This window comes from Taurulus bubalis (genome assembly GCF_910589615.1).
Source record: "Taurulus bubalis genome assembly, chromosome: 1".
Classification (NCBI taxonomy): domain Eukaryota; kingdom Metazoa; phylum Chordata; class Actinopteri; order Perciformes; family Cottidae; genus Taurulus; species Taurulus bubalis.
Window position 1 is genome coordinate 7,542,557 of NC_136589.1, and position 21,196 is coordinate 7,563,752.

At 39.8% G+C, this 21,196-nt stretch overlaps 1 protein-coding gene across 2 annotated transcripts; it reads right to left on the reverse strand.

Annotated features, from left to right (window-relative positions):
- Window positions 1-5,995: 5,995 nt before the first annotated feature.
- LOC306748280 (sorting nexin-14-like) lies at window positions 5,996-20,083 on the reverse strand. Of its 2 annotated transcripts, XM_079231433.1 has the most exons (29): window positions 19,967-20,083; window positions 19,584-19,657; window positions 19,054-19,132; window positions 18,908-18,951; window positions 18,721-18,808; window positions 18,549-18,633; window positions 18,310-18,466; window positions 18,042-18,117; window positions 17,762-17,806; window positions 17,556-17,636; window positions 16,837-16,951; window positions 16,306-16,461; window positions 16,071-16,195; window positions 15,323-15,381; window positions 14,756-14,782; window positions 13,746-13,892; window positions 12,925-13,057; window positions 11,246-11,432; window positions 10,793-10,876; window positions 10,418-10,518; window positions 9,861-9,972; window positions 9,650-9,690; window positions 9,329-9,448; window positions 8,374-8,497; window positions 7,819-7,983; window positions 7,631-7,726; window positions 7,414-7,505; window positions 6,912-6,968; window positions 5,996-6,103 (listed from the first exon to the last, which is right to left on the reverse strand). In XM_079231433.1, the coding sequence occupies exons 1-29, from the start codon at window positions 20,072-20,074 to the stop codon at window positions 6,062-6,064; spliced, it is 2,820 nt and encodes a 939-aa protein (XP_079087559.1). In that variant the 5' UTR covers window positions 20,075-20,083; the 3' UTR covers window positions 5,996-6,061. The 2 variants fall into 2 exon arrangements, with proteins under 2 accessions (XP_079087559.1, XP_079087560.1); XM_079231434.1 differs by lacking the exon at window positions 13,746-13,892.
- Between the last annotated feature and the right edge of the window lie 1,113 nt (window positions 20,084-21,196).

Here is a 21,196-nt window from a genome sequence, read left to right on the forward strand (position 1 = left end):
TTAATGCTAAATAAATATATATCTTTACTGAAGCAGTTGGTACAGTTGTATGCGTCAGTTTTCCATAAAAGAAAGTCAGAATTTAGAACATGATAAAGCATAATGCTTAAATTACAACTTAAAACCCTTTATAATGAGTGCTTTATCAGGAAGTGGTGCCACTATACTGTATTTATTATACATGCATACATACATACATACATACATACATGCATACATGCATGCATGCATACATACACACATACATACATACATACATACATACATACATACATACATACATACATACATACATGCATACATGCATGCATGCATACATAGACACATACATACCTACATACATACATACATACATACATACATACATACATACATACATACATACATACATACATACATACATACAGACATGCATACAGACATACATACAAACATTCCTGTATGATGGAGTCCAAGTTAAAAACACATAGAGACAGCCAACAAACCCAGCAGCACGTTGAATGCACAAAATTCACTGTGCATTCACACCAGAGCAAAACTTTGGCCAGACACCAAAAATTATTTAGTTTTTACTATATCATTTATTTGGTTCATTGACCAGAATATACTTTAAAGCCTTTTACATAATTATGTTGGGAGAAAGACTGAAAAGTAATCAAATTTAAATCCAAAGAGTACATTTAAAAAAAACGTAAATAAAAAAATCTGAAATAAGAGCCCATAGGTACCCACCAAGCATCAGCAGTTACATTAACCTTTGTTGTGAACTTCAGACAGCACTTTAAAAAAAACTGGCAAGAGCACTTGTATCGAACAGTTAAGCATCATTTAGAGTTTGATGTAGCTTGAAGGTATCTCACTGAGGTGCAAATTAACGACGCATTCATCTGCACCGGTTGGAGTTTAAACGAACAATCTATAACACGAAAAGGTAGCAGACCATTAAAATCTCTAAACAACATGTGCTGCTGGACGGATCTAGTAATGTCACCCTGGAATAACAGTAGCAAGGGCTTTTCGAGGGAATAGATGCACGCCTTTGACTGATGTCTGTAACAGTGCTTTCATATGCAATTCAGTTTTCCTGCATTTAATTTTTACTTTATAAGCAGTGTACACCTGCACTCATGCACACGGAAACACATTACAGACTCTTGTATTGACCCATACGTAACCTGAATACCTTTGAAAGTCACATAAGCAATGAGCTTTCTCTCTGTTATGCTCTCATTGCTTTTGAGGTGAAACGGCTGCCATCAACTTTGCATTTCAACTTGACTATATTGTATATTTTGGTCACATTGACCATCCCAAACTGCCGAGTCAGCAAAAACGTTAGTAAAGTTATTCTATGTTTTGCGCTTGGATTCGAGTGACAGTGACAAACAGACATTTCTTTGCATCCGAGCTCAGCAGAGAGTATAGAGAGGCCGTACTCAGTGAAACGGACCCTGTGAGGTCACGAGTGTCCCTTGACTGACCGTGACCGCCTGGCCCCGCTAATGCATGAAAATCGGGCACAACACAGCCCCCATTACCACCGCTTACACAAAAACACACGCTCTTTTCTGCCATCCTAATGTGATACTATGTTTTGTTTCCTAGTTGTGGTTTCCTGTGTGAAAAGGTTGCAGTGTGAGTGACCCAGTTCAGTGGCAGCAGCAGCATGGGAGGCAATTTCTGTGACTGTGTTTCTGTTATCTCCCCTCATCACACAACACACTGCAGCGCAGCACAGTAGCGGGCCACATCCAATCTCACACTCACCCAGAACGTCCTATTTTTACTCAGGTAATAAGGTATCCAGCAAGCATTAAAGGCAATACATTACACCACACACAAGCACAGGACGATGTGAATGTTTTCAATCCAGTTTTGTTTTGTATGTGATGAATGTTACATGAATATTAAAACAAATAGGTACTCAAAGCTTTCAAGTAGGAGAATGCATGCACATCCAAACTAAAGAGAGCAGGTGCTCAGCCGAGAGTTAGCAGATTATGAAAAATATATATAATTAGCTGTAGATGTAATAAACAAGTTGGAGCCCTGCGGTGTACAAACTAATTATTTGTTTGTCATACCCAAAGAATTCTCCAGATAGTGTTATAAAAAATATATTTTTGTTACAATGAAACCAAAAATGTGTGTAACTTGATATAAATTAAAAAAAATTTAATTTGAGCTTTAATAAGATCACTTGTATTTCAGTTCACCCTCTTGATTTGATTCAAATTAGAACTAATATGTAGTTATAATTAAAACCTGACTGTGTTATTTAAATAAAAAATGTGTTCGGTTGGTTAATAAATGGATCAAGTTCTTGCCAAGAAGCTTCCACAGGAGAATAGTTGGCATTTAATATAAACTGTGGTAGGTCTGCATTGTCTACGATTAGCAAAGATAATTGTTTCCCAGAGAACCGTGCAACAATGAGTTGAAAGATGTTAAAACAAAAACAAAAAGCTGAGAGGAACTGCAGTCAGGTGTGAAATACAGTATTTCACATTATGTTACATGAGCAAGAAATTAAGATAAGACTGAGTTTTTGAAAACACTTCACTTAATTCCACTATTAAACCCTCTGACTGAAGTTTAATCTGCACCACATGAATCAGTGACCTTTTAGTTATTGTGGTCATCTATTTCTAGACAAAATAGGGCAAACCCAAAATCAGGGCAGATCCCTTGTTAAGAGATTCAACCGTCGCTCTCCACCAACCCAAATCCATCGCTGTAGGGAACGGCTCCTTCTTATCCGAGTGTTTACGTGATGAGACACGGGAGAAATGACCAAGCGGAGCAGATCAGCCACACTTGGAACCTGGATCCTAAAAGTGTCTCATGTGTACAGCTGTGTCTGCAGGAAGTCTGCATTTAAAAAGCATTGCATCTATTTCTTGTTTGACACATTACGAGTTGACTTGCATCTGGAGGCTGCATATTAAAACACTTTTGGTTCTAGGTTAGTTCTATATGTATAGTTTGAGGCCATTTACAATAAAATAAAAAGTTAAACACACTACAATATTCTTAAACAATCATTTTTTTTCATTTTATGTATTACAGTTAAGATGCTAGAGATTTTTCCTAGAAAGTTAAATTATAAGGGTGAAGGATAGGGAAAATGAAAATATTCTGGTGGTCAAAATTTAGAAAGCAGTGAGTTTACCAGACCTCTGTTGCCTCTATAAAGTCAAATTGCATTGTGGGTAACGAAAGCACCTGGTTTTGAAAAGGAAGAAGAATAAATAAGACAACGATTTCAGAAAGTAAAGTGAAAAAGTATAAAGTACAATCACTTTTACTTTCTATACTTAGATACATTTTGCAGTTAACACTTATGTACTATTTAGTGGCATTTTAATGCCATCTGAAGGCTGCGTAACAATGAAATAATCAAATATAGGACACATCTTGAGTTGAATAACCGTCCCACTGCAGCCTGGTCTGGTGGCATATGGTGCCTCCTGCTCTGCCAATCAGCCCTCCAAGGCCCGCTGCTAAAAATGAATCGGGAGAGACATGCGCTTCTATTTACAACTGGAGGCATTTTGGGGTTCCAACTTTCCAAAATGTGATGATCATATAAAGGAGCTGGTGACACCATATAAGGAAGGGACTGTGCCACTGTTTGGAGGGCTTGTGCCCCATTTCTGGGAGACACTTTCCTGTGAGTGTTGTGTGGGTCACAGGGCTGCTCACACATTTCAGCACACAGCTACCGGGAAGTGGAGGGGAAAAGAGTATACTTAAATGCACTATATAGGGCAGAATTATGTTCCCTGAAAGAAATCATGTGACGGGAAATGAATGAATTAAGTGGTGATGATTGAAAGCAGGCCTGTTTTTACTGCGGCCAGACTCCTTTTGGCTTGAGTGGAAGTGGCCGAGTCCATTTGGAGACTGCATGGTCAGATGGGAGACTGACTGCAGGCAGTTATGAGTTTTATCAGCATTTTTAAGAGCTGGAACTGGTCCACGCTTTAAGGAGGAAAAGGCGAAGCGTAGAATTGATTTATTAAGCCGTGGCGATGTTGCTGCAGTGATTCCATTGTGTCAGTCACTGAGGTTTTGTTGCATAATGCATATCATTCACTCTCTAAATATTCACAGCATGCTGCTACAGTATCACAGATGGCCTCATTTTAACAATCAAAGGAAGATTACCCGCCGGTATAGATTGCAAACATTGTAATTGATATGATCCTTTGTGATATGAGCAGAATAGGACTTGATTATGTGAGCATGAGATTGATTTACTGCTCCTGAGGTGGAAGTTGTCTGATTCTGAGTGAGTGTGTGTGTGTGTGTGTGTGTGTGTGTGTGTGTGTGTGTGTGTGTGTGTGTGTGTGTGTGTGTGTGTGTGTGTGTGTGTGTGTGTGTCTGCATCCCCCTGTCAGCAATATGGGAAAAATCAAGGCTGTGGATAATCCCTGAGAAACATTATATATGGATATGTAAGTACACGTAAATGCATACATTAAAAATTAAGGGTTTAAAGAATTAAGCAGTGCAAGAACAGATGATTTATTAATTTATTGGGTACACTTCTTGCCTCACTTCCCATGAAGAGATCACAAGAAAAGAACATTTCCCAAAAGAATGCATTTTTCCTCCATGTTTTCTGAATATTTAGATAAAAAAATAAAAGATGTATTCAGCAGATTAAATGCTTTAAAGAACCTGACATATGGAACCACTTCTACTGTATCAGAGCCTGTGATTATTGTAATGAAGGGACATGTCATTCAGTGCAACAGTGTGGCCATCTGCATAACTGTGCCAACTCCTGTGTCATACTGCACCAGATGCAACCTTTAGCAGTTGGTTATACACCAAACACCTTTTTTTAAACAGAGACTTTGAATATTTAATTCATGAGGATAACAAATTTGTAAGTCATAATGCTTCTCTTTGAGTAACCAGATGTACCTTTTAGTGTTTTAGTCCCAGTCTCTCCACTAAGGGCTGCTGCTGGGTGATGCTCACAAAGACATTGTTTCTTACACTTTTATTAATTAAATGTCATTGTGGAAACAACTAATCAAATCAGTTATAATAAATTAGGATTATAGTTCTGCTGTAATGATTCTTTCCATTATTAATGTAAAGGGTTATGGTCATTTTTAGATTCATACTTGTATTTTGGATTTTTGCTAGAACCTGATTACATGCTTTAATGTTCAGAAAACACATTGTTTTGCTCAATGTCTGTCTGAATGTACCTGAATTCCCTTTTGTCTGTAATGCTACGTTTTAGTGCCCGTCTATTTAAGCTCCGCCTTCCCAACAAGCTCCATCTGCTCCGATTGGCTTGTGAGAAAAGTAGGGTGTATCTTCTTTTTGTATATAATATATATATATATATATATATATATATATATATATATATATATATATATATATATTATATATATATACGTATATACGTATATATATACGTATATATGTATAAATATACGTATATATATATATATATATATATATATATATATACGTATATATATATATATATATATATATATATATATATATATATATATATATATACGTATATATATACGTATATATATATATATATATATATATATATATATATATATATATATACGTATATATATACGTATATATATATATATATATATTATAGATCAGCCCCTTCTGAGTTGGTGTCCAGTAGTCTTTCCCAAAGTGTTTTGTAAGAGAGGTCATGGTATGACGGAAAGTGTTTCAATACCACAGTGTGAAATAGTAGAAGCAAGTAACTAATTTAAAGTGTACTCTGTCAAACAGATGCACACTTTTACACTGTTGGCTTTGATAGTTAAGACATTACACTGTTGTGTCGTTTATTTCTATAATTTATTCTCGCAAAATAAATGATACATACAGCAGGAGAAGCCTTGTGTTCTTGCTGTGGCATGTATCCAAGTCAGTTACTGCACATGTGATCTATATGTTTGTTTCAAGCAACCAAACCAACACAAGTCTCTTCAGGCGTTTCATGCTTAGTTTTATTCCTAGAAAGCACGTCAGCTCATGTCCATTGAAGTCCATTTTACATCCACGGAGCCATCACAGAGGCCTCCTTCTGTACCTGCTGGGGAAACACAGACACGGCGTAAGCACTCAAATAGACGGTCTTTGATATCAAACAGGTGTTCCATTATATAAGTATGACTTTTTGCATGTTAATATTATTCTGCTATCATTAAGTACGCAATGATTATGTGGAATTAATATCTCATTAATTTAAACATTAACACTGTACATCAAAAAGTGTTACATTTCAACAGCCAAAAATACATCCAAACAATGTACATACATTTTTAATTTGGTATCTTAATGAGTAACCTCAAAATGTATAACTGAAGTATCGCATATGCACTGACACAAATAAAATATGAAAGAAGATTTTAATCTTTTGAATCACAAATTATTTCCGTCGCCATTTGCTCCTGATTTATAGTAAGACACATTAAATAAATAACTCTTGTCTGGATGAAAAACAGAACTCCATAACTCCATATAACTATTCTGGTAAAAAAAAAAAAATGGAACTATTGAATAACTTTAAAGTGTATAATAGAAGTGAACTGCAGTCAATTATAACTGAGTTATAAAGAATTTAATTATCATTACCAAGCATACTTTTTATTATAGCAATACTATGCAAAAGAAAATACAGTGATAAACAACAATAATCTCTAAAAGTATTTGTCATTAGTCAGACATCATCATACATAGAGTTTGCTTGTTAATTAATTCCAGGTGTGAATGATGACCTTTACAGATATAATACAATTAATAAATAAGATTTTTTTGTCCAAAAACATTCCCCCTGCAACCCTGCACAGGTTAATTCAGACTATATCTTTCTGTAGAAACCAAGGCTAACATCTGTTTACCTTGTTCAGCTCAGGGAAAAGTTCTTGAATGGCGATGTCCAACAGCACATATGTCAGCTGGGGAGATACAAAGCATTAAAGGAATACTTCACCTACAACATTACCATTTGTAAATCAATTACTCAACCTGTGTTACCTTTAATTGTTGAAGAAAATAGATTTTCTCACATGCCTCCATCCAAATATGGAGACAATTCTTGATGAGTTGAAGTAAATTGGGGCCAGATTTAACAACAGCAGAACTATCTCAAAATATTCTTTGACAAACTTGTGCAGTCCAAGTTCCCGAACACAATTTATAACACTTCCACAGAAACAGGTTTTGGCAAAGATGCATGTATTTGGGAAGTACTGGGCACTTTACTTTACTTCAATTCATCTTTTTTTGTGTTTTTGGATTCGACCTACACTGCACGGCATGCAAGAAAATAAAAAAATGAAGTACAAACATGCTGGAAAAATGTGTTTTACATATTGTGTGTGTGTGTGTGCCCTTGTGTACCTGTTTGTTGAGAACTGGCTGTTGCAGTCCATCAAAGAGAAGGCGCACCCCTTCATACTTGGCTTCTTCTCCAATACATTTCCCCAGAATGTCTAAAAATTAGCGGCTTGTGAGTCCACATGTTCTCAAAGCCGGACATTTGTTTTGTAAATTGAAATATCCACAGTAAGTTGGCCTACAAATTACTAAACACTGCTTTGAAGAACTGAACGCATACCTGGAATGTAGGTCTTCATCTCCTCAAATGTCTTCTTGGCCCTCCTCTGCTTGTCTTGAGTCGAGCGGGTTACACTGCTCTCACAGAACACCGTGTCTAAAAAGGCAAAGATTATGTAAATAATTTCACCTCATTAAATTAGCATGTTTGGAAAATGCACATATTACATTTTTCCCTCCACAATTGACCTCTTAGCAGGGTGATGAGCGAGACTAGCCGGTGCTCCTGCACCACCAGGTTTAGTTTGAGCTGAAGGTAGTAATCTGTGTATGCTTCCAGTGTGTTCTTAAACAGGATCCTGCCCGCCATCAGCAGGTGGTGCAGCCAGTCGGGAACGTGGAAGACGACTCGGCCTGACAACCGTAGAGAAAAAGGATAAGAGAGAAGAAGAAAGAGAGTGTGAGTGAGTATCAGGGGTCATGTTTTATTTTGTTTTTGAACAGTTATATATGAATATAGGTATTATTACTAGATTGAACATGTCTAAATAATGTTCTAATACACAAAAAAAAAATTCTCCATTATTACAATGCAACAGCACCTGACAAACAAAACAATTGTCATAAGAAAATTGCCTTCCGTTGCCCTCGTACTTGTACAATAAAATGTCCCATCAGTGTGCCATATGGCTGCTGTTATAAAATTGTGTCGATGTGACATCTGCTTATGTTTTTTGCTGTAATGGTGGTGATATACTAAATATGTTCAAACTATTCATAAAACCTCCAGGTGAAGTCACTTACCTAAAAATATTAAGTAGTCATACAGCCCTTCAACAGTGATCATTTCCAGGAAATAGTTCTGATTGTGTCTCTTCTCCGTCATCTCTGATCGGTTAGCGTTGTTTTTGAAGAGGTCGTTGAAGAGCTAGGGAATTTTAGGATTTACATCAGACCGAAGCCAATTTAAAACCATATGATCACAATCCTGACTTCCTATTTCAACAACCTTTTTTATTCTGAATGACTGACACAACTTTTGAGGTAACTGTGCAATTTCTGTTAAGATTTTTAAACAACATCCGAACAATAAAAATATTGCAACTATTCTTCATTTTTAAACTGAATGACAGCAGGTTTGGCCCTGCATTTTGAGACGATGACAAATTTGTTCTGGCGCTTTAGTTAAGTGGACATTTATATTAAATCGGACATAAATGGGCTGAATTGCGTTTAAGCAGGTCAAAACTTATGAAGCCTTTTACGATCCGATAAATTCAGCCTCCGGCAAGTTTTTATATTGAATGCTCACAGCCTTTCTTGGCCCAAATAAGTGGGATGCAGAGATGCCAGAGCAAATAACAATTTTGTGAACAATTTCAATAGAAACTGCATGCAATGACATGATTTTTTCCCACAGTGTGAATATGATAGAATGCCATGTGCATAAAGCTCCAGTGGCAAGATGTCTCAAACTAAAACAACCACACTGGCGGTGAAGTTAAATTTCTATCTTTACTACTTTAAAGTCCGGTTTTAGTCTTTTATTTGAGGACAGCTGGGCGAATGAACTACATTTCAAAACAATTGAAAACTTATTATTATCAATGACAACACAAAGAAAAAAACAGTACAGTGGCAGATGGAAACCATAAGTGTGTTCTGAAAACTCTCTAAAACATGGAACTGTACAACTCGATTGGATGACCAGAAAGTTTAGTATAAAGTTAAAGGAAGGAAGAACATTTTAATTCCCAACCTTTTTATCATTTTCCGAGGTGGGGCTCAGGATAGTGAGCTCAGGGCGGCTCGGTTTGGGTTTGGGAGATTCACAGGAGTTGAAGAAGGACTGGATGAAAGGCTCCAGATGCTGCCCTTTCTGACAGAGAAAGCACAATGACAGTTTCTCTTATGTATTTATTATATACAAAATTGTAATGCCCGTTTTTTAATGCATGCTAAGGATTTTCTTTTTCAAACACACAAGTGACTGTTTAAATTTGTCGTGATGGGAGACATTTGTATTGTAGAAAGATGAGATAGAGATAAATAAATCTGGCCACACACATGCATTTCTTACCTCTTTTATGAGTTTGCTGGGAACTGACTTAATGATTTTCCCTGTGAAACATAAATACTTTATCTCAGTGATGCATGGTTCTGTCACATTTTGCCTCTGTCTGAAACTCAAATATCTTTTCACTGCAACCAAATGTCCGGCTGTCTGTTTGACATGTTCTGCTGTCCAAACATAATCCATCTCACTGGTCTTTGTCGCGGTCATACTGTACCCAGGTTCACATCCGGTAACATCTTGTCCAGGAACTGAGACTCCATACTATAAGGGGACAGGAAGTCGGCGAGGAGCTGACTGTTACTCAGCTCTGGGTGCTGCAGAAGTTTCTGCAAGGAAAACACATGCAAATATATTCTGTTGTTATTTGTGTTCTAAAGAGGAACAACAGAGGATCTTAAATCAGTGCTGTGGCTTTTAAATATATGAAGAAGAAAAGTTGAGTCAAAGCAGGGACAGTATATTGCTCATGTTGCCATGTGGACACGTTCAATCACAGACGTTTTACAAATTACAAAGGGAACCCACGCTGCCACAGTGAGCATGTGCAAACCCCAAACAGAAGGACCAGCCCCGAGGATCAGGGATCGAACTCCGGCCCCTCTTGCTGTGAGGTGACAGTGCTAGCCACTGCACCCTCACTGGACCTTACATGTGATTGTGTATTTGTTGTAGCCTATTAACATAGTTTGTATTACTTACGAACATTTTCCCAAACATATTTAAAAAAAAAACAATTCCCCAATTTCCTCTTCTGTCCATTAATGTATCTACCTGAAGGTACTCCTGAAACTCTTCCCGCTTCGATGTAAGGAACTCGTAATTCTTGGGACCGATGATTCTCTTCGAAGGCAACTGCGCATCTGGAAATGAGCCTAAAAAAATATGAAATAAATGAAAGAACTGATAGAACAAGCTTCCTTTTGCTTTGATGGGGAAAATAACAGTTGTGTGGTTTCCAAAAGGAGTTCCTAAATGATGCAGGGCCATTAAATATACTTGACCCCTAAAGCTAAGGTTCACATGAAGGTAATGTTGTGTGAATCCTCTGGAATCTGTGAGTACATTTGGGTGGGAAAATCTTTCCATATGACAAAAAATGAAAAAAAGATTAGTGCACAGGCCCTCTAATGCAAACAGAAACCTTACCGTGAAACTCAGTGAGCTTTGATTCAAAGACATAGAACTCCAGATATCTTCTGTACACGGACCAGTGCTCAGTCTCATGTCCCACTGCAGAAAACACAAACAGGGATAACAAACAGTATGATTACTACTCTTGTGTTTTGATTTTTGTCAATTAGTTTGAGCAACAAGTGAACAAGTTCTGTCCAAATAAAACTAAATCTTACCGGCCATCCTTAAAGATCACTGATTAACACGCCATTTGTTTAATTATTTTTTTATTTTTTTTTTAAAGTTTGCTTTACTCATTATTTACAGATAAATGTTTCAGCGTCTTTGATCATTTCTTTGAACAAGAACTGACAGTACTATCACAGTTTATTAATCAAATAATAGCTTTATACTATATCCGACAGAAAAGGACACCAGCCTCTTCTAAAACCGCCCTCAGGTGACACTGAGTCTGTCCAGCCTCACCGGCCTTCCGGTCGTTGCGTTCTACATCGATGCAGAACACAGGAATCCTCTCCCTCTTCACATCGTCGTCATAGAAATCAATGTACGGGATGGTGATGTTCCAGGCTGAGAGGTTTCGGGGAGTGCTCGGGGTGGAGGCTGCCTCCATGGGGGCGTCATCCTCCAGCACCATCGTGGCTTCCTCCACCTTTAATGGGAGTGAGTGAGAGCGATTAAGGTCAGGTAGAGTAAGCGTCTTCAGAAGAAATAAGTCATGGTAAAAACTGTTACTGTTAAGGTGCAAAATACTGTGAACAATCTTAAGAGCTGTACTGGCTGGAGGGCTCACTTTTTAATTTGTTTAATTAGTTTTTGTTTTTTGTTCACTTTGTTCTGAATTACAACTAAAGTGTGTTTATCAGTTTAACCTTTGTAATTCATTTAAGATTCAGTTTACACCAATCAATTTTACTATGAAGGGTCAGCCGAGACCTGCTCATGAAGAGCAAGAAGCTGCACAGGCTATGAAAGACAGGTAATTATATAAGTGCATGTGCTGATTTTCCTATAAAACAGTGAGGCACTTTCTACAGAGAAAAAGAAGAAGAAGTCATTAGGTCAGAACTGTGATAACAAAATACTCTCAACCATAGCAGATGTTTAGCGAGTATCATGAGTTCCGTGTGTTTTCATGGGGAAATACTTGCTCCTTGAAATCCACACAGCCTTTTGTAAATTGAACATGCAAACTCACGCTGTGCAGACAAGCAACTGAATATATTGAAAAAGCTCCAGCGGAGCTTCAGATAACAAGATACTGTGTACTTCAGGTATTTGACTGTGTGCAATCACATTCTGAAAGCATGCAAATGTCTTGGGAATCCAGACAGCAGTGATCCAAAACTAACACCTCTGATCATCAAAACAGAAAACTCTAGAGTTCACACATGGGAGGCATATTTGGTGAGCCGCTTGGCTCATTTCTGCACTCCCCAGTGATGGTGTAGAGCAGCTCATCTCCACCACTGGCTCATTACTGGGCCTCAGAGTGCCATCTAGTGGGCCACGGAGATACTGCTAAAGGGCTTGAATCCATTTGACAATTTACAAAACTAGTTATTTTTTATATATAAATGTCCTCAAGAATTTACATAAATAAAAATACAGATTAATTCAAACAAAGCGTAATTTTAACGAACAATTAAGTTTGAATATCACCATGATGTTGGAGAACCATGTTCATGTGATGAAGAAATGTGACCCTGAATACATTACAGTTGGATTCATTAAGGCAGGCAGGGATGAGTGAGGGGAAGCAGAATATTTATTTAGCTCATTACGGGTGACAGTGGCTTTACACATATGTAAAGTACAGTTGTTGTTTTTAGTCTTTGTCATGATTTATTAGTTTTTCCTCATTTATTTGGGAAGGTGGTCCTCGGAACTAGTTTAACAGACGTGGGCCTTAAGTTACAAACGACTGAGAATCCCTGTTGTAGAGGAGTGCTTTTTTCCCCTTACTTTTTGTAATTACTTGTTGTTTGCTATACTGTTTACATGGATCAGAGACATCTGAAAGAATTAACACACACAGGAAAATATGATTTGTGTTTTAATCTAAACAACCATTGTGTTCATACTACAACAAACACATTACATCATCTAAATGAAATGAAAGAATCTTTTTAGACCAGCCTCACCATATCATCCTCTCCCTCCACCAGCCCATAGGATGGCAGCATGGCTCCCTCCATTGTTGTGCTCTTGAAAACTCCTTTGATCTTACTGCCAATGCGGCTGATCCCAAAGGACTCGCCCCTCTTTGATGTGCTCCTACAGGACAAACAGGGAGGTCATTAAATAATGTGTAGAGGAGAAGATGTGCATGGCTTCAGTAAAGCGCATGCAGCTTGAGAGAAGTGACATGGAAGGAACCGTGACGGACAGTGGACGAAGCACGGAGCAACGTACTGCATCGGTCTCACGACTGTACAACGGGGAGAAAAAGCAACGGTAGCAGCCAAAAAGGTCACTTCACAGCCATCTCATAATGAAATGCCTGGTCTGTTGTAAAAGTGCTGCGGGGCCAAAAGCAAACACAGCACACCGCAGTGATTTCATGAACAGATGTCTAGTTTGACGGGGGATCACAAATTGGACTGATTTCAAAATATGTTGTGTGATCAGCTGCTAGTCAACCAGACAATCACAACGCCACAGGTGCTGTGTGTGAATGCCTGTTAGATTAAGTTAAATAAAACATATGACACAGGGCGATGTACCCGATGCACGAGAAACTGAACATTGAAAAGTCACTGCATTGTGAAAGACAACAGACGAGTCTTCAGCCTAAACAACACAACACAGTTGGAGGAAGGACACATGGCAAATAAAAACAGGATTCCATGCATCAATCCCAGCATGCAGGCGTCCGGCTGGGACAAGGGGTCACGTAGGGGAAGGTGGACAGCATGACATCACACTGAGCGACCTGGGGGCACACGGATGGACCCCGACTTACTTGGGTGATGAGTGGCGGTGGGATAACGAGCCGTATGGGAAAGTTGTGAACGTGGGCTGGGCATGGAGAGAGTTAAAGGATGCAGGTGAAGAGCTGCCAGAGGCGGTGAACAGTGAGGACGGGGACTCAGGGCTCCAGTCCCAGGAACTATAAGCAGAACAAGGTCACGTCCCCACAGGCAATTGGAGGGAGAGGACCGTGGAGCATACCGGGGCAGGCAGTATGGTGGTTACAGAATCAGATTGGACACACAGTCACAGACACAGCATGGTGGTAGCAATACATACATGGAGAGAAACAGGCGGTAAGACGGGCAGAGTGGAAGGGGGTTACTGAATTGCAGACATGGAAGGAGTCCAGGCTCTTATATGAATGTGAGTGCCAGTGAGAGCCATTATCTCTTATCTCATCTGTCTTCTTTTGGTGGCATAATTCATGCTGCTTTGAAAACTGCCTTCATAAAAAGATTGCTTTCTTAACTATGTGAAAAACTGAAACATAAAAATCAATCAACATCCCTCATGAAGGTCCTCAGATGTTTACTTTTTTCATTTCGGAAATCGAAAAAAAAAGTAGCAAGAAAATAATTACAAAATGAAGCCTCAACCTTGCAAAACTAAGATTTTATATTGCAAGTGTTTAGCAGCAACACTCTTGATTAGCTTAATTAATATATGATAAATGACGACTCATGCTATGATTAATGTGATGAGGAGATTAAGGTCACTTTTCTCAATCTTCTCTCATTTGCACTTACAGCACAGGCACCAAATAAAACACGTATTTATGGGTCTAATTAGCAATAAAATGATATATCATTCTCATATTATGGTCTACTGCTCAACTGAAGCCCTGGTTGCAGTGGGCCCAGAGCACAGTTAATTTGTAGAAAAGGTAGCATGTTTCTCTGTCGACCAGTCAGGCCAGAATGAAGGTTTGAATCTTGCGTGCAGCAGCACTGCTCAGCCAGCCACTGTGTTTTGATCAGCACACCGATGCCTTATACTCACCGAATGTCATCCAAACTGAGGCTATTTCTGGAACAATATGCACAAGGAGTTAGTGGCAGGGCCTCATGGCCACATACACACCGCACCCCGTGATAGAAACATGACAGTCGATCCCTGGGCTCAGGTCACTTCACTTCTTCTAAGTATTCATTCTACAGTACAGTAAAACACTCGTATTTTTATTGCGGATTTGCAGCTTTTTTTAGGCTGTTTTAAGACAAATTACGATTTTTATTTGATGCAGCTGACAGACTATATTCTGCCTTCACACTGCAACGGCTATTGGGATACAGAGAGTTGTGAACATTAAAAAAAGTTTGATAAAATATCAGTGAAATCCAGGCAGATTAAAGGAACTTGGGTTGAATGTGGGTGACGATACAAGCAAATCTATGTTCTAGCTCAAAATATAAACTACCAGTGAGGCACTCTGTGTTTTAACTAGATAATCAAAAGACGTGTGTACCGTGTGTCAAATACTAACTGATGAATACAAATACTGGTAAACATTATAGTTCATCTTATATTGTGACACAAAAAGACAAATATTGGTAAAGTGAAACCTACCTGCTCATCCTGGAATTCCTGGCAGGGGACTCTGCCCCTCTCAGAAGCTGGCGGAAGTACTGGAGACATGCAAAGAGCCAATAAAAGTATATCAGTTCCAGGTCAATCAAACATAGCATAAACAATGTCAAAGGAAAATACTGATCTATGAATCAAGTGACTTCATTATGCCATAATAACAATAATCATGACTGCACGGTTTATTTTTGGAGCAGGAACAGGAGGGGCAACAAAATATCAAATGATATTATTATTTTCCAGACACACTATTCATGCAAGGCAGTGGCCTGCTGTGGACAATGGTCCACCCAGCTGTATTCAATGAAACAGCTCTGAGGGGTGAAATTGGGCTTGGCAGCTTGGCACGATGCCAGCGTCGAGCTCATTGGCCAGTCGCGCGTCTGGTATTGATGACACGGACGATAGGGGTTGGTGGCTGAGAGATCGAAAGAGGATCGCGCATAAGAATCAGCAAATTCCAAATCTACTCTTATTTCCAGCAATTGGCAGACCCTTTTCTCATAAATATGACGCAAACCAAATTCAAGTGGTCGAAGATATTAAAGTTCAGTCTGCGCTAACACGAGCAGATTTTGAAAGGACTGTAATTAGAAATCAGAAGCATGACAGACGGATGCAACACAGATATGAAAGAGGGGATTTATTAATCGGGTTGAGCCTCAGGCATGGGTTGTCAAGCCGGGTGACAGTGAGTTGAGTGATTTATTTGGGCGGTGTAGACGCTAACCTCATCACTGTGGCAGAACATGGGAGTGAAAACATTCTCCAGGAGGGACAGGACGTGCTCATAGGCTTCGAACAGACACCTCATGGTCTGCAGTTTCACCACCTCTGCATATGGGCCCTCTGCAACTGGGGAGTTCAACCAAAAAACGCATTTCATGTTTATTGCGTACACACTTCTTCACGTCGGTAATTATATGCTCGTCTTTGAGAAATTGTAATTTCCGTAGTTGACATACTGTTTCGGATTTCCTCCACGATGAAGGGGTCGAAGCGGATCTTGTCAACGCTCTCGTCCAAACAGTACGTCTCATAGATCTTCTTCACCTCCTCATGAAGCATCATCTTCTCTGTGTCAGACAGCTCTGGGCACAGTATCCTGTCGTTGAATTCCTCTGAGAAGTTAAAACAGTCAAACATCTCAGCCGCCATAAGGACCTTTGGAGTTTTGCTGATGCTTTCAGACTGACTGAGAGGTGAGAGAGGGGTTAGAGAAGGATGCTTCTTTTTGACTTCTCTGCTATAGAGGCAATGGTTGACATTACAACTAGTACACATTACAGGTAATTAAACCAAAAAAGGAAAAACAGGGCACTAAGTTATATCAATTATGCATATTTAAAGAGCATTTAGACTTTAAAAGCTGGATTTCAGGTGATGTTTGTTCCTGTGGTGGTGGCTTGACTGCCTGGTAGCTAGGTGTACTCCATGCATGTAAGAGCAGCAAATGTATCTCATGAAGCCATCTGAAAGGTTCGGGACACGCTTACCGACTGCAAGACAGAACTGGAGCACGTGAACAGCCCCTTCTTGCTTCAGGAAGTTCATAAAACGGAAGAGAAGGTCTTGCTGTTCTCTGATTTCCTTCAACTCCAACTTCAGCACCTGGTGAGAGAGAGAGAGAGAGAGAGAGAGAGAGAGAGCAGAAATCACAGTTAAAAAAGGCAGTGCTCTTATAAACCGTCCAACTTTTTGTTAAGCTCGCCCAAAGGCTGCATATGGGATGACAGGACCACATCATGTCACATCACATCATTTGCCTCCTCGGACCGTGACCTCCAGCATTCACTGGGGCATTTTGCAGCCGAGTGTGAAGCAGCAGGGTGGAGAGTTAGCACCTCCAAATCTGAGGCCATGGTGCTCTGCCGGAAACCGGCGGATTGCTGGAGATCGACAGGCGGATCGGTGCGGCTGCAGCAGTAAAACAGGCGCTGCACCGGGCCGTCCTGGTGAAGAGGGAGCTGAGCCGGAAGGCAAAGCTCTCCATTTACTGGTCGGTCTACGTTCCAACCCTCACCTATGGTCACGAACTCTGGGTCGTGACCAAAAGAACGAGGTCTCGCATACAAGCGGCCGAAACGAGCTTCCTCCGTAGGGTGGCCCCGGATAAGCGGCTGATAATGGATGGAGTACCGCATCATAGCACACAGCATCTAGTGGCTTGTTGAGAAGGTTGTACTTATATGTTTTGATTTGAGGAAACACTCACAGAGGGCTTTTTGCTGCGAATATCAGAGTACTTTTGCAGGAAAGGAACCAACGTTGAAGTGGGCTCTGTGGCTTCTTCGGGCTAGGGGGACAAAAAATATATTGAAAACTTTTTTTACGTACACACTCTGCCGCAATATGTTTTAATACACAGAATGTAAATGGCACTGCCTGTAAACATGAGGTCACAATTCAACATGTACTTACAGGGGAGTTGTCGATGAATATCAAAAGTAAATGATTCACTGTGTCCTGAAATATAAAAAAGAAAAAGCAGCCAATAAGTTTACAAAATGTAGAACACTGTAAGTATTTTTGATGTTCTGAAAAAGATCATCTTTGTTCACCATTTGTGTGCTCTTGGTAAATAATGTGAGCTCACATGCTTACTGAACACAAATCAAATGTAGTTGTCGACTGACAAACTGCATCCGCAGAGGGTTTCAAGTCACAACAGAAAATCTTCCCTTAATGCGTCTACACTCACAGGATCAGCCAAGTAGTCCATTGAAGGAAGGAAGACAGAACCAGCCAATACTTCTCTTATCAGGAGAGTAAGAGATCTGAGAGAAGCGAAGAGATAAGGTCGCAGGAAATAAGAAAATGAGAGAATAAAGACTGACCTGTATTTACTTTTGTGTAGTGTGTCAGACTCTCTTTGGGGGTCAATTATGTACATCAATGCTGTGATGTGTTGTGCTGCACTTTGACAAATACATGGAGGCACTGCTTTTATTGCCACAGCACTGAATTACCTGCAGTCTGTAGCCTTGGGTGGCAGAATGTAGGGGAAGAGCATCTCAGTCAGCTTCCTGAGGTAGAGGAGCTCATCTCTGCGACTGCGAAGGGCGACATGGAGGTCAGGGCCGTATTCCTCCAGGGCAGCTTGTTGAAGATACTCTGCATTCTTTACTAGAGAGAGGGGAGGTTTGTTGTTTTCTTGTTATGGTGGACACAAAGAAAAGACTCAATGGGTGATGTGTATGAGCAATACCTTTCTGTCTGGCTTTGCCTATTATTTCAATGTGCTTCATGGAAACTTTAAGAAGCTTTTGTGTGATGAGGGATGCCACTTCGACCTGAGCGGGAAAGATTTGATTCAAAATAATGAATGTTCAGTCAATCAGCATCCCAAGATTTGAACTCCATGCAGTCAAATTGGTCACCTTCTGGGTTCGGCGGACCAAGACAGCTGCAAAGAAGCGCAAAGTCTCTCTGAGCTCGTCAACAAATGCTTCATCATCCGTGATGTCTCTGAAAAGAAACACTGTACCGTCACATCTATCACTAAATAACACATTATACCAACTCACTTTGGTTTCTAACATGATACAAATACAGAAAATGGCTTACCTATACCAAGGATACACAAAATTTTCCAGTACCAGCTCCAGAATCTTGAAAGTAATCAAACAGAACTGGACTATGAGATGATTTGGTTCGATATTTATCAAATAGTAAAGATATACAAAAATATGTTTAATCCATGCATGCATTACCTCTGAAAGAGAAGCATCCACCTTAGAAGGAACTTTCAGGTCGAGCCATGGTTGATAGTTTTCCAGTAATAAAGTCGGTCTATCAGAAATAGTACAGTATTATACAGAGAAAATTATTAGTATATGTTTTGACCACTAGAGGGCAGTGTAACATCTTCCATAACTTGATGAAAAACAACAGTGTATTATTGAGCACATTGAATGCATGTTCGCAAATCCAATCCAATAAATTCTGAATTATATAATTCTCTCTCTTTATAATAACATTCCAGAAGACTCTTTTCTACAGTTTACTTTACTGCTTCCAAATTAATGACTTGATTGTTATCTTCTCCCTTACTGGAACAAGATATGCAGTCGCATAACGTGTAAAGTCACAGGTCTATTGAGTGAAGTCTTAGTGCCCTTTTGTGTTTGTAGGCATTAAAGAGTTTACCTTCTCAGCATGTTGACACAAATGATAAGGTCATAAACACCTTGCAGCCACGACCTCGGCTACCACTGAAAATCAACAGAACCTGATATCTCACCTATGCCTTTTGCATTTGATTTTTCCACAAACAGCACAGCTGTGGCCCAGTGGAAACAGCTCCTGTTGGTATAACTGCAAGAGAAAATTAACATACTGTGGACTTACAGAGGCATCCTATACAAGTATTATTATACAAGAATAATACTAATATTTCCCAACATTCACTGCAGCAGCAGAAGTGCCTTAATCATAGGGAATTTTGTGTCCAATCAATTAAATGGCAATTCATATCCAAAATGTCTTCAGAAATCACCATAAACCTTAGATGTAAAATACAAAAAGCAGTAAAAGGCACAACAAGGATGTTTTCAAATTGTTATGATGGCTGCTGTTACATTTTGTCAGATTACTCTATTCAGAAATCCGTGCTTTCAGGGGTACCTTGTTTTTTGGTTTCATAGAGACCAAGACATTGGGCAGCAGCGACTCGGGCCCCAAAGAGCAGTAGAAAGTGACGACTCCGGCCAGAAAGGACCAAAACACCATCATAATGTGTATATATCTGTCAAAGTAGAAGACAAAATACGGCCAGTGAATGAGTAAAAACATTTTTGGATATCAAGGGAATAGATGTCAGGGATGCCCTATATGAAGCAACATTGGTGGGAGTAATAACTACTGTTTAAGCCTCCTCGCCTGTTTAAGAGCACAGTGGACAGCAGCAGGACCAGCAGCAGGAAGCAGAAGACCGGGTACTGTCGACCCAGCTCTCTGAACCGGTCCAGCTTCACTGTGCGTCTTATTCTCTGCAGACAAGCCCTGATGCATCCCCCCATCTTCGTCGCTTTGGGGAGCCTGTTCACGTGTAGCCTATTGCATATTACTGCAAAATAAAGAAGACATCATGTGGCGAGTTTCTATTAATAAATAACGGCGCGCAGCAGCGATACATTACAGCGTCACAGTTCAAAATCGTGCAATTTTAACGCAGTTTATTCCGTTTACAAATCAAGCTCGTTGAAGTGTTTTTATTTATAGAGCGCAGCACTTACTGTAAATGTACGGTGCATGTTAAGGGCCAGTTTTCATTGTAGTCCTGCAGCGACACCATCATGAATTTGCAGAATGAACGCGCAGGTAGCAGCTGTTTACAGGATCAACGTTGGAGAGGCGATCGTGCCGTACACAGCTGCACGCCGCAGCTGGATTACAGGTAATTACGCAGCAACATCTGTGTACAGACGGTCCTAAAGCTGCGATGCCGCGCTCATGGCTGCTGTGCTCTCGCTGTCATTTCCACGGCTGCTGCCTGGTCGTCAGCGCTGGAGACGCGTGATGTCACCTCCGCTGCTCGCAGCGTACTGGCTGCCCACAGACAAACACGCCGCGCGTACGTGAGCCTGCGTACACGTTGAGGTCCCACTTTAAGAGCCAAGGCACAGGAGGAAGAGGCTTTTTCCTCAACCATGTATATTAATGTAATAACTTACTATAAAAAAACTACACACGGAAAATTATACACGTTTACGTTGTTGTAGTTTTAAAACGAGATGTTAACTAAGACTAGAAACGTGTTGAAATTAAGAAAAACGTTTAAAAAAAATCCTGGTCTGGCAATGTCATGACAGGAAAAGTCAGCAGCAATACAACCTGTGCAGTATAAATACACTG

Bases quoted from the DNA above. Each gene is read 5' to 3' on its own strand.
- LOC306748280 (XM_079231433.1), bottom strand. From the start codon at position 20,074: ATGATGGTGTTTTGGTCCTTTCTGGCCGGAGTCGTCACTTTCTACTGC. The intron at 18,467-18,548 runs GTATTGCTCATA...CCCTCTCTCTAG, and splicing joins AGGCAAAGCCAGACAGAAAG to TAAAGAATGCAGAGTATCTT. The intron at 10,519-10,792 runs GTAAGGTTTCTG...ATATTTTTTTAG, and splicing joins AAAGCTCACTGAGTTTCACG to GCTCATTTCCAGATGCGCAG.